Source organism: Nannobrachium achirus, assembly GCF_963921795.1.
Source record: "Nannobrachium achirus genome assembly, chromosome: 11".
Taxonomy (NCBI): domain Eukaryota; kingdom Metazoa; phylum Chordata; class Actinopteri; order Myctophiformes; family Myctophidae; genus Nannobrachium; species Nannobrachium achirus.
The window spans coordinates 14,362,684-14,380,664 of NC_137820.1; the positions used below are offsets into that span (position 1 = coordinate 14,362,684).

Consider the following 17,981-nt stretch of genomic DNA (forward strand, 5'->3'; position numbering starts at 1 on the left):
TAGTGGTGTAGTGTAACTTGTTCACCAGGCCCATTGCAAGATGCTGTACTCTGTCAGCTACCATGAGCCAACCCAAGCTTAAATAGTGATAAGTGGTACGGTGAGCCTGAGAAGGAAGGCCAAGCAGGACCCTAATCAGTTTGTTTTGTCATATCATATCCACATTAACTCAACATATTCAACATTTCCAATTATATAGGCCTATATCATTTTATTTGTCATCACAACTCACAGTAACAAGTAGCCCTAGAATGTCTGTGATCTTACATCAAATTACACCAAATTCCAAATACACAGCCATAGATCGGTCCTACTGGTGGCGTTGAGCAGATAATCTGCATGGCAATAAACTGGTGTGCGCTACTTGTGTACTCACCCAATAATTAATTTCTCAGACTTGGAGCCAGATATTGTCCTCTAGTTTCATATCCCTTTGAAAGTTCTGGCAGAAAACGTGTGTTTAGTCAAATATCTCCACTTTGCCACAAGATTCACACGGACGACATTCTCTGTCAGTGACAGGAACGGACCTGAAATGATTCCTGCAGACTGAACATATGAAAACTTCCTTTGAGGAAGTTGATATATTCAGTCCTGCACTCATTACGGTGCCCTCGCCCAGAGAGAAAAGTGGAAATATTTGACTAAACACCATTTTCTGCCAGAACTTTCAATGGGATTGAAATGTAAATTATTATTAAATAAATATATGGAATATGGATAAAATCCATAACCAAAATAAGACAGAGACAAAGGACTGTATCTTTGATTGCTGTATTTGAGAGGAGTCAGACAGGGAGACAAACAGTGAGCGTACCATAGGGGTAGCTTTCTAAATCTCTCTCTCCTCCAAGATGGAGGAAAACATGTATATAAAGACATACAGTTTATGACAGTAAGAAGCGTGGAACATATTGATTCGTTCCCATATCATAACAAGGAAGTAATAGGAAGAAAGTGCCACGTAGTGTTTTCCACCACTAGTGACTTATATCAGAGGAAGACAGTGAGTCTGGTGACATACAGTATAAACCAAAACATGATTCTATTCAGGGCATTCAAAGTTATTATGACCTTTAATCAGTTTGCCTGAACCTACAGTATGCAACCAAAATGTGGTCTCTTATATACTGTACGTTCAGTTCATATTATGCCTTTATATGGTCATATGAGACTCATACACCAATAACATAATTATGTATCATAATTTATCCTAACAATCTATCCTTTTCATATTTGTATGAGGTTCATATGACCTCCATATTAAACATTTTATCAGGGTAATAATAATAATAATATTATGAAGACAAATTTCGAAAAGGACTGTAATATTTTTTTTAAAGGGAACTGGAATAAATCCTTAAAGTTTAAAGAAATGTGACACCAAATAAAAATATTTCATCGTTTTTTTACAGATGAATGGAGACAGAATTAAAATTGAATAAACAGATAAAAATAAAGAATGAAAAATGAAAACAAATAAAAGATGAATTAAAAAGTCGATGATGACGGTGATGACGTTGATCGGATGATGATGATGAGGATGATGGGGCAGTGGAGAGACGGCGTGGAGGAGGACGCAGGAGCTGTGGGTTCTTCTGGGTCTGGGTCGTCTTCTTTCTTCTCAGGTAGTTTCCTACGGGGGACGAAACCTTGGCCAGTCATTTGTTCATAACAATTTAGTTCTTCAGGTATAGCGTTTGTACTACACATGGCTTCAACAACAGTGCAACATAACTCACCGACAAGGCACGATTTTTACATCGTGCCACTGCGGTTGATTTGGCATGCACTGCTGGCCTGGCCTGGCCTCAGGTTGTGGTTCGTCTGCCCCATCTCAGTCGTGGTTGTCTTCAGTTGACCCGATTCCTCCTTCCCCACACTGCGGTCCTCCTCTCTCACCGTCAGCCCATGTAAACAGAAATATTTCAAATTAAGTTTCAAATAAATCTTAAATCAATGAAAAACCAAATTAAATAAATTAAAATCAAATCAAAATTAAAATATATTAAACACTCCCCTTTTGTTACAACTTATAGTTGTGACATAAAAGTTAAATAAAGTAATTTAAATTGTTTAAATCAATGAAAAGGGCTTTAATTCATGCACTACAGTACAGTACAGTGGGTACAGGGGAGACGGACAGTTGAAACTGTCAGTGATAAGTAATACGCCTCAGGGGCGAGAAGCGACCTTGTGTCCTTCTCAGCAATGGGGTCTAATTTGGTTGTTATGGTAAACAGGGACATGACGTTCCCAACCAAGAGATTTATGGGTAATGGAGTTTTTCTAAAATGTATTCATAACAAGACAGGATAGAACTTAAACAAAATACCATAGACAGTAAACAGTCAGAATGTTGTTGAAAATGGAAGAGACAGAGACACTTGTTCCCAAAACAATTCTCTCACACACAGACCATCTGACCTTGAAGGCTGCAGATGTCTCCCAGGCACACAGGCACACATACGCACACACCTCAACAGGCATTAATCATAGTCACATGCACGCTCACGCACACACTCACACAAGAGTGATGGAGAGGGAGTGGAACAGATAAGGGGTTAAAGCGACATTTACGCACACACAGGCGCATGCCCGCACTCACACATACAGTATTGGAACACACACACAAGTGCACGCACGCACGCACACGCACTTATGCTCACAGAGATGGGAGTCAGAGAGGGGGGGGGGTTTACTGAAGCAGCACCCACACGCAAATCTTCTGCTCGCACACACATACAGTACGGTAAATTCATTCTCACAGAAAAGTCATCAAATAAATGAAATTATAGTATAATACACAGCCAGAATCCTCTGGAGGATTTTAAAACTTAACGTTACAACATATTATATTAATTTAGGCTAGTTCCTGACTCCCCTGCCTGCATCGCGACTGCAGCAAGGGAGTGAGGGACATATAGAGTAAACAGGAATTATCGATACTGTAAACACACCCATAGTCCTATAGAAGGCTCTAAAATCTTAATGTTACAATAGTTTAAATTAATTTAGGCATCAATAATTTGAGTTAGTTATTCTTAATCTTAAATCTTAACTTTAATTTCTCAGAGACATTTTAAAACGTCTTAAAAGTACTTAATATTACAGAAAACAGAACTGGTCAGTAACATAGTCAAAGATAAAAATATTGTTTCTCAATTTCCAATGGATGGGCCAAGCCATGAAAGTGAGAGACCTAAATAAACACAGTATTATCGGTACATAAACAGATAACAAATAATGACAAAACACTCCGCAAATTGATCTAACAGACACTGACTCGCGGAGGACAAAAACATCAAGCTGATTTAAAAAACGCACGCTTGGAACAATTAAACTATAACCAACAGGCAGACTAACAGCACACGCCCTAGGTTAAAGCCAAACAAAAGAATAACAACAACTTGTGGAAGACGACGACCGTACCGAAAAAGTTAAAGTCTGAAAATCAGTATTGTCTCTGCCTCATCACAATGAGAGAGCGAGAGCACGAACCAGAAATAGTTAAAAATAGATTAAAGGTGTTGTACATACACCCTGAAACAAAGATGAAACAAAGTGTTTTACGACCATCTGTATCTATAGATAAGGGTTTAATTTACGACGCGTGTCAAACCAAAACATTATTAGGAGCTTTCGGAATCCTCCAGACGGGGAGAGAACATAATTCACAAATCATATCAATTATCATGACATTAACATCGTTAATTCAAAATTCAAAGACACGACACGTTACGGGGACTAAGTAAATATGTACTTATCTTAATCATCTTAGGAATTTGCCAGGCGTGGAGATCCCATAGCACCGCACACGTCGAGCATCGGTGGAGATATCCAACCCTTCGTCACACGGTCCGGTGCTGATGGATGTCCACGCGGGTCCACATTAATCCAAAACTCAGATAACACTGTTGTCCAAATAAAAACCTTTGTCTGAAAATACAGAAATGTAGGATTCCAGCTTTGGCTGGTTCTTTTAAAGCGTGTCGGAGCGTTTTGGCCAGCCCTGGTCAGAGAAGGACCGTACCGGTCCTCAAGTCCCCCCCTGGCTGGTCAAACCCACCGCAGCTTTTCCAGTCGAGAAGGACCATTATTATTAGATAAATTATTAAAGATAAATATGGATCTATAAATCCATAGTCAAAATAAGACAAAGAGACCAAAGGACGTATATCTTAGATTGCTGTATTTGAGAGGAGTCAGACAAGGAGACAAACAGTGAGCGTACCATAGGGGTAGCTTTCTAAATCTCTCTCTCCTCCAAGATGGAGGAAAACATGTATATAAAGACATACAGTTTATGACAGTAAGAAGCGTGGAACATATTGATTCGTTCCCATATCATAACAAGGAAGTAATAGGAAGAAAGTGCCACGTAGTGTTTTCCACCACTAGTGACTTATATCAGAGGAAGACAGTGAGTCTGGTGACATACAGTATAAACCAAAACATGATTCTATTCAGGGCATTCAAAGTTATTATGACCTTTAATCAGTTTGCCTGAACCTACAGTATGCAACCAAAATGTGGTCTCTTATATACTGTACGTTCAGTTCATATTATGCCTTTATATGGTCATATGAGACTCATACACCAATAACATAATTATGTATCATAATTTATCCTAACAGGGATATGAAACTAGAGGACAATATCTGACTCCAAGTCTGAGGAATTCATTATTGGGTGAGTAGGCCTACACAAGTAGCGCACACAACTTTATTGCAGCGCAGTAGGACCGATCTATGGCTGTTTATTTTGAATATAGGCTACACTAAGTGAGTAAGTGTTATAGTAATATCACAGACTTTCTAGGGCTACACGCACATTCATGGTGCTGTCTGCTAGGGCTGCACGATATGGACAAAATGTAATATCTCTGTATTTATGCCAAATATTTCGATATCGATACGATGTACGATATTACCATACACATTCATATACAATATTTTAAGTGTTGCAACAGTGAAAACTAAGCATTATTCAAAAACCTGCATAATAAAAAGTGAAAATAGCACTCTTGATTTTAAGTGATATTGGGTTCTCAGACTTCCCACACTTGTTATTTGATATTCTAAGTGTGGCAAAAGTGAAAACTAAGCATTCTTAAAGGACAACTTTGTTTTTTTACAAGGTTTCATATTTTAGATTGTAATTAGAGAAAAGAAAAAGTGAGGGTTAAAATCTTTTCATTTGCTTCGTTCTATCGTTTTATCACGTTTACCGTGCTAAAATGTGGGGCATGCGTACGCATGGGGGCATGCGTACAAGTGGCTAAATATGTCTTTTAAGACACAATAAGCCAGCAGTTTCTTTATTGCTATTTACAGTAACACTTCTAGCCCCCATGAGTCACATCCAATCATGAAAGGTTGCATTGTATCTTGGGAATGGGCTTATTCTGTTTAAAATGACATATTTAGCCACTTGTACGCATGCCCCCAGCCACTGAAATAAGAATCCCTAAAACAATGGAAAGAATTAAATGAAATAATTTTAACACTCATCTTTTATATTCTTTAATTACAATCTAAAATATGAACCCTTGTTGTAAAAAACTAAAGTTGTCCTTTAAAAAAGAAGGAAAAAAAATGTTTATATTTATAAATATGTCTTTTGTGATACTGATATTGCGCATGGTCATACCGTGATAACGATAAGATACGATATTGTGCAGCACTACTGTCTGCTGTTGTTCCCATTGTTCCTATCTGTTTACAGCCAGAGAGTAAGAGTTGTCTCTGTCGCCCCCTTGTGTTTATCTTTGGAGAGACACTGTATTTGCCTTCAGAGAAGGCCGGGACAATGAGAATGATGTTGGAAGTTTATTTCTGAAACAGGATCTTCTTCCTCCTGTTATTCAGGCCCAATGTGTTTGTTTGTTAGTTATTACCCTTGAACAGAGCAAACAGTTTACAAAGATACATATTTATATCTGAGTGTGATTTGTTTTTTGCCTGTGTACTTTCAAATACGATAATTTTAAGCCTCCGGTATGATAATTCAACATTTCCCATCTGGCAACATTGGCTACTTGTAGCTTTACAAGCTACGCTTTAAAAGTAGCTTCCCCAACACTGGTTATACAATCTGGTACGCAGTTGATTGTTCAGCTATAAACATTGATTGTTGTCTCAGCAGGCACCCAGGAGCTCAGCAGTGCACACTGACCAGGGTAATGCATTACAGTTTCAAGTCATTAATCTGTTGTCCAGTTCATGTTTATTCCTTCCATCAAGAGATGGAAGGAATCTCTCCTCTCTCAGAAGAGGATTCCCTATTTGAATGAAGTATGAGAATTCTCACATCATGTGAGAATAAAGTTTAAAGGGTAATGAACATAAGACAGAAATAATGAATAGAACATGTTAAAATATTTATTTCAAAGAAGAGGTTGAAGGGGAGAGGGACAAAAAGAGTATACTTGTTCCCATGAGAATAACGATAGATCAGTGCTTGTAAACATACAGACTAGAACATTAGGCCCATCACATTCATTCATGTGATATTAAACTCCACTTGGATATCAAGAACAATACGATTAGAGTTTGTAATGTTGTGATAGCTCAACATACTGATTGTTTTGCAGTCCTCAACGGGCATTCATCACCCACTTAACTGTCTGGTATGTCCTGCCGCCATTACAAAACAATGATACCATAGTGGAGTCACAAATAATAAGGAAGTTAATCAGCACGGTTTGGGAACGTGTGACATTTCAAGGGCCACACAATGACATTTTGCTTTTTCATAGCTGATGCTCATGTAACTGTACATACTTCAAAGTATACTTTTTGACATCTATCAAATATTTTGTTCATTAAAGCACACAAAAACTGATCAGGCCTGAAACTATACTCTTCACAGAACCTAACAAAATTAAATTATTTATTTAGTAACACTTTTATTTATTTAAAAAAACAAACAGAATATGTAAAGAAAATAACACACCTTGGAATTCTAATATTGCTCAAACTTTCAGAGGGAAATGGCATGTTTTGAATTGGAAAAAATACAAAAAACCCTTAAGTTGTGGAATACACTACCACCCCCACCCCTTCCCCTTTGTCCTGGCTTCACAAACTAAGCGTAAAACAAACTGAGATATGGAACAACCAAACGTGTTCTCCCTATATCTGGGCTAAAATCTATTAACATAAATAACAAAACAAAAAAAAGCACAGTATTTTGGCTTTTACAATACACAGCTTTGAGAGTCCATCCAGTGTCCACTTTTCCTTCCTCGATTATGAAGATGAAGAAAACAACAACGACATAACAACATCAACAACTACAAACAGAAAATGACAGCTTTCTGCGGAGAGGGAAAGAGAGAGAGAGAGAGAGAGAGGAGCGGAGAGAGGGAACTAAATCCTTGTTTGTGTGTTTTCTTGCATCTGTTATCGCACCTCAGCCGAAGCCTGTTTTTCGCCGTTGTCACGGCATCAATGTACCAACATAAGGTGTCCGTGTTTAGGTCCATTGGAATAGGTGCATGGGTTGGGAATGGGGAGGAGGAGTGCTGGTGGTCCAAGGCAGGGCAAAAAGGGGGGTGGGGGGGCTTTAGTCTGTAAAGTCTCTCCTCACTGTGGGAGGAAAAGTCTGGCCGGGGGAAAAAGAACCAGGAATTCCATCTCACACACACACACACACACAAACACACATACACACACACACACACACACACTCTCTCTATCGTACACATGCAGTTCCTGGCACTTCCGTGTCCACAAACACACTTGCACACACACAGCTGGACCCAGACACCCCCGCCGGCCTCTTAGGTGGTTCGCTCCTCTCCGTCCGCCTCCTGCTTTGTCCTCCTAAGGTTGCTCTTCATCTTGATGAACTCGGGGGTGTTCTCCTGCTCCTCCTCGTTTTTCTGCTGCTCCAGCTCCAACTGGAAGAACACAGACAGACATGGGTTTAATCACAGGCAGATTTCTTATGGGGTTCGACTGACTGACTGACTGGCCTACATATGAACACTCTCTCTTTGTGCAGAGGTGATAAGACAATGTTTTTCTCTACTGGGTGGGGACCTCTGTTTATATAGGGGTCATTAACTTTTATCTTTATCGACTCTGTGCTTCTGTTTCACAATGTGAAGAACTTTGCTCCTACTGTGCTCATTCTTTTGCTTTGTTTATATGCAGTATACTGTGTTACGCACACGCACACGCACACGCACACGCACACACACACACACACACACACACACACACACACACACACACACACACACTTTTTAAAGCAGCTGGATGTGCTGTTCTGTGTTGCGGTGTAACAAAGTCATATTTGTTGTAATGAAGCGTTTCTGAATGGCCATTCACCTGCTCTAGTTTCTGTTGTCGCTTCATTAGCTCGATCTCCAGGTCGCTCCTCTTCTTGTGGGCCTCCTGCTCCTCTCTCTGGGCCTTGAGGACCTGCTCCCTCTTCCTCTTCTCCAGAACCTTCTGAAGCTCTGGCTTGTTCTGGGCAGCCAGACCCCTGTGAGAAGACCAGCAGTGAGAGAGCATGTTACTGGACAATAACTTAAGACCAGTGGTTTTCAACCCTTTGCATATCAAGGACAAAGGACCATTATTAATTCGGCATTTGAGACACGGACCACCATTTGATGAGATTTTAGCCTCTCAGACCCAAGACGTAGAATATTTTGTCATCGTTGGACATGATTTTACAAAATTCCATGCTGTATTGATGTTGGTACCATAGGAGAGATAACAGGCAAATTGATCAAAATAACAATTCTTCTACATTCTCTAATTGAGTAGACTTCTAGTAAATTAAAGGGAAACGGGAAAGTCCTGATCTGGCGAAGCCCGAACTGGCGAACAGGGAAAATGTCCCCTACCGTAGCGATCTGGCGAATCGTTTTATTGTCTTAAACATGGCTCTGTTTTAAGGCATTTTTCGTAGTTATTGAGTGCTTGCGCATTGGTCTCGCCTGTTGCCCGTGGCGTTATTGTAAATGACGCCGCAGCTCCAGGCGGATTTCCCCTGTTCGCCAGTTCGGGCTTCGCCAAAAAGGTACGTGCCCAGGGAAACTAGGTAACTTATTTTTTATATATGTATATGAATATTTCCCTCTATCGGCCACTATATTGTTGTGCTGCGGTGTTTCCTTGCAGAAAGACACATCCCTCTGGCTGTATTTTGATTTTGTTCCACTGTTTATGTTGACATTCATCCCTTGTAGGGACGTTTTTGTCGGGGGGGGGGGGGGGGGGCTGGCCAGAGCTCTTAAACTTCAAAGGGGTTGTGAACTGAGGTAATTGATTGGGCCATTAATGTGTCAAGTGCTCGTTAGGGATCTCTCTTATCAATGAAAGCATCAAAGACAACTACCCGTTTGATACCTGTCATAGAGGCGAGGAAGGGGGGGCGGGGGGTGTCTGTATGCACACAGACTAAGTAATGCAGGTGTTAATGTAACAATAATTTAACTCTAATTTAAGAGTTAAATATTTATAAGGGTCCAATTTGGTTACCAACTCATGATCCCCAGACCACTGGTTGACAACCACTGACTTAGACAAAACAAACACCCATAAGATTGATGCTCACCGATCATGCACGAGAGAGGCATGACCTGATTCTACACTGCCATGGAGCTTGATGAAACCACTGTTTCGATTTAAAACGTCAATCGTAGTTTAATGTTGACTTCTCACATCCCAGATTAGTCCAGATTTGTCCGTCTAATCTGTGCCAGCACTAGAAGGTTTTATGTGAGGACGGAAGGGATCATGGCTTTTTCTTCTGTAAATACACACATGTGTCGGACTGTAGGGATAAAGGCCTTCCTGAAAAATATCAACCACGCTATGAAATCCCATTTAGCCACGAATAAACATCTGTTACATTGGGTTGGAAAAGCATCGCGACATAGGGAGGATTGTTGTGTTGTTTTTTTTTGTTTTCTTTTTGAGCGGTGCTCCTGGAAGGAGCTATAAGCTCAAACATCTGGCTTTGTCTGGGCTCTGAAGTGTGGCCTATATCTGGTCCACATCTGGCTTACATCTTGGCAGAAAGTGCTCAAAGTTTATTGTACGCCCAGGGTTACATTGGCCCAAGCTTCGCAGGATGCTTAATGAAATTAACTCATAAATAGCACCGCTAACTTCACACAAGGTGGGATTTTTGATTTTGTAAAACTGAACTAAGGAGGACGGGGTCATTTCTGTACAGTACAAGCATTTCTTAGATGAGCTAAAAACGACTGTTGTGCAATTCTCCATATTCCCAAATTACAATGAAGGAGGTGGGTGAGAAGAGGCAGAGAAACAGAAAAAGATGCTTAAACTGTATGTGGGAGAGGAGGTTGAGCGAGAGAAAGAGAGAGAGAGACATGCGGCCAGCTTCAAAAGACAACAGAAACAAACATCAAAGTCTCAGATTAATGGAGGCACAGTAACGCACACATACTGTATGAAGAACCCTCGGACAAATTATCCAATGTCCTTAAGATCTACAGACAGAGAGCAGCATGAAACTGATTACTCAACTCTTTGAAAGAAAACTAGGTTTATTTATTCACTGTCATCATGACAGACATTCATGGACTGAGAATGCAAGTTGGAGGAAACATACCGCAGCTAGTTTGAGCTCGACACAACAGCGCCTCGGTTTAAGAGGTTAATAAAAAACGCCAACGATTACATAACCCAAAGTCCTCATTGTTCCAATAACAGGTGGGAGTTCATTTCCACCAGGGTGGTCCCTGTTGTAGTTAAAACATGTCCTGGTTTTCAGTGACATGGAGGGAGGGGTCCTATGAAAACACTCAGCCGGGCCTCGGCAGTGTAATTAATGTGATTAAGTCAGAGGGAGGAGGTCAAGGTTACTCTCGTGGCAATAACAAGCTCCACTCTGACAAGAGATGCTCCTGCTGGATGCGGCTCTGCTCTGGGCATGTTACATAACGTTGCTGTCGGATGGAAACCTTGTATGTCCAAAAGCGTTCGTTTTGCTTTTATCATTTTAAAAATGATTTAACTAGGATTATTGAATGCTTCAACTATTGAAAAATAGCAGATCTACAAGCTTGTCCACAAGAGTGCCACGCTGCGAGCTTGTAGATCTGCTATTTTTGTAAAAGTCGTGAAAATGTGTGCAAATATTTGAATATATGTATTTTCAAATCGAACGTTTGTAACTCAAATTTAGCTTCTGGGGGGTCCCTGGAACTAAATATTTTGAGATGGGGGTCCGTCCTTCACATGAAAAGGTTTGAGAACCACTGCCATAGTAGTCTCTCAAGAACAGACTAACTGAGCTCCAGTTAAGTGAAAAGGACCTTTTCTTTGATGATGGCTAGCCAGATTGCTGACATAGAAACATGGGTTTTTCAAAAGATCTTGAAAAGACACTTTAGAATCGGGTAAAAATTCGAATTTTCACCATTTTTCAAAAATAGCAGATCTACAAGCTCGCAGCGCGGCACTCGGTGCTGCGCTGTGAGCTTGTATATCTGCTATTTTTCAATAGTTAAAGCATTCAATATAATAATCCTAGGCCTAAATGGGTTAAACTAGTGAAAACAGCCAATCTAAAAGCACACAACGCCTCGCACCGCAAGGCGTTGTCTGCTGTTTTCACTACTTTTGTGCGACGGCCTTGTATGATGAAGCAGGCCTTTACTTTGCGAAAGAACGTACAAATTTGAAACTTGGAGATACGAGGTTTCCACCCGACAACGACGATAAGCATAGACCCCCCTGACCCCTGACCCCTCAGAGACCCTCTGGCACTCTAGGAAGTTACCTAATAACTAATGCGTATATGTGCTCAATCCAAGGACATTCACAAGTGCCTACCCTGACTTGTAAACTGATGCTCGTGCTTTTCCTGTGGGATATATGGAATGTGCACTTTGATTTGTGTGAGTGCCTTGTGCCCGCTCGCGCGTACGCATAGGAGGGGTCTGTCATAACAACGTAGGTAACTAAGGGAGGAGAGACAGACAGACAGACCCCCAGCTGGAGATGGTTTTGTAATCCTGCTTACATAACTTCTTTTTTCCCCTCTCCATCCATCCAGCCCCCCCCCCCCCCCCCCCATCTCTCTCTCATATATCACCGTGACTAATCCACCATGAGGCGAAACATCCTTTGTGTTTGCAGTACGGAGCAGAGAGCCCAGTCATAACAAGTCTCCCATTTGCCCCATTAAATCCACTAGGGGGCCATTCTATAGGGACCCCTACTGGGACCCCGACCATAACACCCCACCCCGTGTAGCTCAATGACATTGCTGCATGATATTCGATGGTTCGATTCCAGGCCAGGGTAGCAATGTCGATGTGTGTCCCTGAGCAAAGACTCTTAACCCCTAATTGCTCACGCGTTCCTTGTGGGCAGCGAATCAGCTGGGTTGGGCTGAAAATACTGAATTAGGTATCTATTATCTCTTGGAACAACGCAGACACAAGGGCATTCTTAAAATACAGTACAGTGTAGCTTCTCCTTTGCATTGATGATGATATTGTGGTAATTTCCATCATAATAATGTACCTCAGTCTCTGACCTGTGTAAGGCTGACGCATCCCTTCTGTGATGTAACAGCTGTTGTGAGTGTGCGTGTGTGCAAACATGCGCAACACTGTGCATTTATGAATGTATTTATAGCTCAGACTACAGAGCCGCAGGCAAATGTCCATAAGCAAACTTGTGTATGCAAACACGCACGCACGCACGTGCACACTAACGTACACGCACACAGCTGGAGACCTCTGGTTGTGAATGTTTCATGTGCCAGTTTTAATAGTCTGCGTTCCAGACTCGGGGTACATCTCATGTTCTTTAAGGGACTTGTGACGCAGTATACTGAAGGTTTTATATAATACCCCTTATTAAAGTTTTACGTGCAGAGCTTTACGTAATACTGATGCATCGCCCCCTTGGGGTCGGAGCAGCAAGTCAGTTCACACTAGGGATGGGACGATATGAAAATTTCACATCACGATTACTGTGACAAAAGAAATCGCGATTTTCGATATTAGCACGATAATCAAAATCCATTATACTGGTGGCGGGAACATTTGCCAAAAAATAGCAGATCTAGAAGCTCACTTTGGCAAAGGCATTTGATTTGAGAGTGAAAAAAAGACTGTATCAAGTACGTATATTATACGTACCTTTTACCAATAGAGGGTTTAAGTGGTACCGGATATGCAGCTCGGCAAATAATGATGGAGGATGATATCACGATAAATTAAATCTCCGCGATACGATTATCGTGAGTGTTTTTGATCACGATAAACGATAGTATCGCGTATCGTCCCATCCCTAGTTCAGACTTCAGAGTCAGACCCAAAACTAACAGCAAGACTACATCACTAGGCCTGTGACGATTCACTTTTTCCCGATTCGATTCGATTTCGATTCATAGGGTGACGATTCGATTATATCACGATAATTGCGTTTTCCTGCGATTTGCAATTCGAATCACGATTATTGCGATTTTTCCCCAAAAATTACAGCTTTTTTATATTGAAACATTTTAAAACAATTCTAAACAATATAAAACATTAAAAGTTGAATATACTTCAAATCAATGCAGCCAAATAAAGTCAGTCAATCTTTCTGACATTTATTTCAGCCAAAGTGCCAGTGGTACAACATTACAACAACATGTTCCTGGTCAAGATGCCAGAAAACACAGAACACAACAGTCATAAAAAAAAGAAAGAAAAAAAAGATCGCTGTGCTGCAGGCCTACAGCACTGTGCTAGCTTTAGCCATAACATGACATCCTCATGACCTAAAACTGTTCCTTTAGGACCTGTACTTACTCTGACTGAAAGTGGTTATTTCACCTTCAGGTTAATTTCGCCTTAAAAAAAAAAAAAAAAAAAAACTTTTTTTTTTTTTATAAATAAAATCGGGAAAATCGATTCTGAACTTTGAAAATCGATTAATTGAATCGCCAGCATTAACATCACGATAATATAGTGAATCGATTTTTTTGCACAGGCCTATACATCACATCAGACCATCATACTGTAGAATCCCTTATTCTAAGTCAGGCTCCTACATTTGGGGAAAGGATTTGTTTTGGTGCGAGCTTGAATGCACAGTTAGTTCTAGTTTTTTGCAGGAAATGAAGGGAAAAACATACTGTACATTCAGAAGCAGCAGAAGCCTATCCTGGACAACCTGTCCAGAATTAATGATATAGTCTAAAATCATGGATCAGGTTAGACAACTAGAAAAAATAAAACCTTGTAAATCTATTACTTTGCATTCAACCATCGTCATTAACTCACTAAATGCCCACGTGGTGTCAACGCGTCAAACTCTTTGATGTCGCCGGAGGCCCACGGCGCGTTTGACGTGTTTACTGTATTTACAGTAACAATATTAAATCTTACCGTAAGGTCGGGGCTACCCGTGGATATTACCCAATCACCGCGGGTTGTTTCCATTAGACGCTGAGAGCATCGCGCCGCCGTTTTCCTCCATATAATCCAATGCATTTCTCAAACTTTAAAGCTCTTTATCTCTGATGTATTTTTTATGGCTAAAACTGTGGGCATTGCTGGCAAAATGACCAAATTATGATCGGCACACAACAGCTATATGCTACACTGGCCCATACTGGGTGGAAGACAACAACATCCTGACTACGGTCATGTGACCAAGTGATGTCATCACGCATGCAGTGACGCAACAGGGCCCTGTATTCTACAATGGATGTGGATGGGAGAAATTTGGGCAGCTAGAGGGGATGACTCTGGCACCATCTGGGACATTTAATGTGTTGTTTAAGTACCAGACTGATTTTATAGGTATGCACCACACAATGACAAGCCAATATGTGAGAGAGAGAATTTAGAGGCAAATAGACTGAGTTCTGACCTCTTCTGGTTCATGAGTAACTCTCGGTGGAGGTCCTGATGGTTGCGGGAACCCTTGACAGGGTTGATCAGCTTCTTGGGTTTGATGAGTTCATCGCAGTCTCCCTCCAGGTAGTCCGGCTCCGCCATGACACTCCTCCCCCGTGACAGAGATAGACCAGGGTCACACGGATCTGTGTGCACAGGTAGAAAGGTAGTTTCATTCCAACACTGTTCATTAGAAGATTCAGACAGGGATGCACCGATGTGAAAAGTATACAAAAACGTTAGCCATTAACAGTTTGCTCCTTAAGCTTCCACAGTCTCAGTTTCACCGATGTGAAGTCATTGACACAACTTCCAAGAAGCAAAGTCAAATGTTCCTAATCTATCCACAAGTTTCCAACGTCCCATGATCTCCCATCGTGCATTGCGCAGAAGGTGTGCAGCAGTTCCGGCATCGCAGCCGAGAGAGATCTACAAGCTCAAAATGGTTGCATCTGCGACGCGACGTGAGCTTGTATGTCTGCTGTTCTCCGTAAATTCGACAGTAAATTCTCACGGAAACAGGTGGATAGCATTTCTCCAAACTAAAGTGCGTACCAACAGCTTTATTTCAGAGAAAATGCTCAAAGTAAAGTTATTTTAAAGTGTTTCTTTTTTTGTGTGAATAATTTAAGTGACTGTGCGTTTTAACAATGGGCAACATCGGGTGACGGTCGGCCGTATTTTCTGGAAGTGCAGTATTTGTCAATGGGACCCGATAGCAGGCGATGAGGCGCCCAAAAACATAGTGTAAGTAGTGAGGCATAGATTTTACTTTCATCAGTTTCAACCCAGATTCAGCACAAACATTTTTTTTAAGATTTGTTTTGGGGCTTTTTTATGCCTTTATTTGATAGGACTCAGTAGACTGACAGGAAATTGCGAGAGACTGACAGGAAATTGAGAGAGACATGTGGCAAAGGTCGTCCGGATCGGGAATCGAACCGGCGACGCCAGCAGGCATCATAGCCTAGTATGTGGTATGCGCCTTGACCACTAGGCCAGCGGGCGCCCCAGATTCAGCACAAACATAGGGTGAAATTCATCCTCCTGCTATGCCACAAAAATGTGGAATGCCCTACCAACGGCCTTAAAGGAGTGTGAATCCCTACCCTCCTTTAAAACAGTTGGCTGCAATTCGAAACTGGTAAAAAATAAAGACAAAGTCTAACACTACCCATATATTTCTGACTGTAAATATGACTTATTATTTTATGATTTCTGTCTAGATTTTTTGCATAGTACTGTATATATTTGTCATTTTATTTCTCTATGAATTGAGTAAAAAGGACTCAAATGTAAACACGCCATTGTGCTTTCTTGGGTTTAAATCCTATTAGTAGACCTTGTATCTGAACTGATCTGTCCTGTGCTTTTCCTATGCAAACTGCTAATAAAGTATTCAATCAATCAAAAAACCTGTAACAGATATTTGGCTGATAAAAATAGTGGAAACTTGAGGGTCCACCAGGATAAATCTACCGTTTAATTCTCAGAAATCTCAGTGTTCTGCTTAACTGATTAATATGCATTACAAAGACATATCATTTCCAGACTAGTATTCTTTCCGCTGAAAGCACACGTCAAAACGTTACAGCATGTAGCCAGGGCTCAGACGTTTTGGGTTGGTTGTGTATCAATGAGGTAATCAATGTTGGAATTATATAATTGTTCCACACTGTGAGGGGAGGAACATTTCCCTCCTGTCCTGAGTCATGTCTAAGGCTGGGCGTGGGTGATATGGACAAAATGAAATATCACATTTTCTACTAAATACCTTGATATCAATATTTTTCAAAAGGAAATTCAGAAAAATAGTTAAGTAGCAGATCTATAGCTAGTGAATTTGTAGATTATATTTTTGCAATTTGTAAAACATAAAAAGTATAAAGGTATAAAATAGGGCATAAGTGATTAAAATCAGTGAAAGACAACATCTCAGGGTATTATGAATCTTATACGATATCTAGTCTCATTCATATGACAATATCGATATAATATCGATCTGCCCAGCCCTACTCCTGCCAGATGAAGTGAAATCCATATGTAATGTAATCCATATGTAAAAATCAGAACATTGTAGAATCAACAGCTTTTCATCTATCAAATAGTTATACAAAATGCACTTTCCCTAGATGCATGGATGCCTGAGCCACATATACTGCAAACATTATAGGCATACTGTAAAGCCCATAAATAACTGAGAATGTCTGATCTTAAATTAACTACTAGGTACATGCAATTAAACCATAATTTTTTTTTCAATTGCAACTTCAAACACTTGATTATTACATTTTATGACACGGTCGGTCACAACTACAAGTGAGAAAGCCTATTGCACTTCAGTCTGTAAAGAAAACATTTACCTGTGCATCTAACTTGATTGAATGGTAAAGGCAAAGCCTATTAATTCGCTTTACCATTGAAACTGTATATTCGTAAGCACGTCTAATGGTTTGTTACATCACAACATTGTACATACACCAATCTCAAGACAGGTTTTGCTGATCAAACAACAAAGCAGACCATCTTGCAAAGAGCACACAACCTCAAACACACTGGCACGTGCAATAAGAGTTTTAGAACATCTTTGTGATGTATAGTTATGCTTCTAAAAGCCTTAAACAGCCACATCTATTGTATTCTAACTACGCCTTTTTATCTGTATCAATGTCCAGCCTTTAACTGGAGCTCAGTTAGTCTGTTCTTGAGAGACTACTATGTCAGTGGTTCTCAAATCTTTTCATGTGAAGGACCTCCAAAATGATATGTATTTGGCCACGGACCCCCATCTCAAAATATTTAGTTCCAGGGACCACCCAGAGGCAAAATTTGAGTTCCAAACATTCGCTTTAAAAATACATATATTCAAAGATTTGCACACATTTTCACGACTTTTTCAAAAATAGCAGATCTACAAGCTCGCAGCGTGGCACTCGGTGCTGCGCTGTGAGCTTGTATATCTGCTATTTTTCACTGGTTAAAGCATTCAATAATCCTAGGACAGATAGTTCATGAATTGCATTGCAATCACATGTTGCCAATAACAACTTTTGTTCCAACTCACCCTGCAGATGAAAGACGGGGT

At 40.5% G+C, this 17,981-nt stretch overlaps 1 protein-coding gene across 2 annotated transcripts in view; it reads right to left on the reverse strand.

Annotated features, from left to right (window-relative positions):
- Window positions 1-6,373: 6,373 nt before the first annotated feature.
- Window positions 6,374-17,981, reverse strand: part of fam107b (family with sequence similarity 107 member B) — a 34,905-nt gene continuing 23,297 nt past the window's right edge. The window contains exons 1-4 of one of the 2 annotated variants that reach the window (XM_080737293.1): window positions 17,961-17,981; window positions 14,871-15,042; window positions 8,340-8,496; window positions 6,374-7,906 (exon numbers count right to left, since the gene is read on the reverse strand). The exon at window positions 17,961-17,981 is cut by the window's right edge and continues 145 nt beyond it. In XM_080737293.1, coding sequence (XP_080593419.1) covers window positions 7,787-7,906; window positions 8,340-8,496; window positions 14,871-15,042; window positions 17,961-17,981 — 470 coding nt within the window. In that variant the 3' untranslated portion in view covers window positions 6,374-7,786. The remainder of the gene's footprint in view (window positions 7,907-8,339; window positions 8,497-14,870; window positions 15,043-17,960) is intronic. The other variant, XM_080737294.1, reaches the window with a different exon arrangement.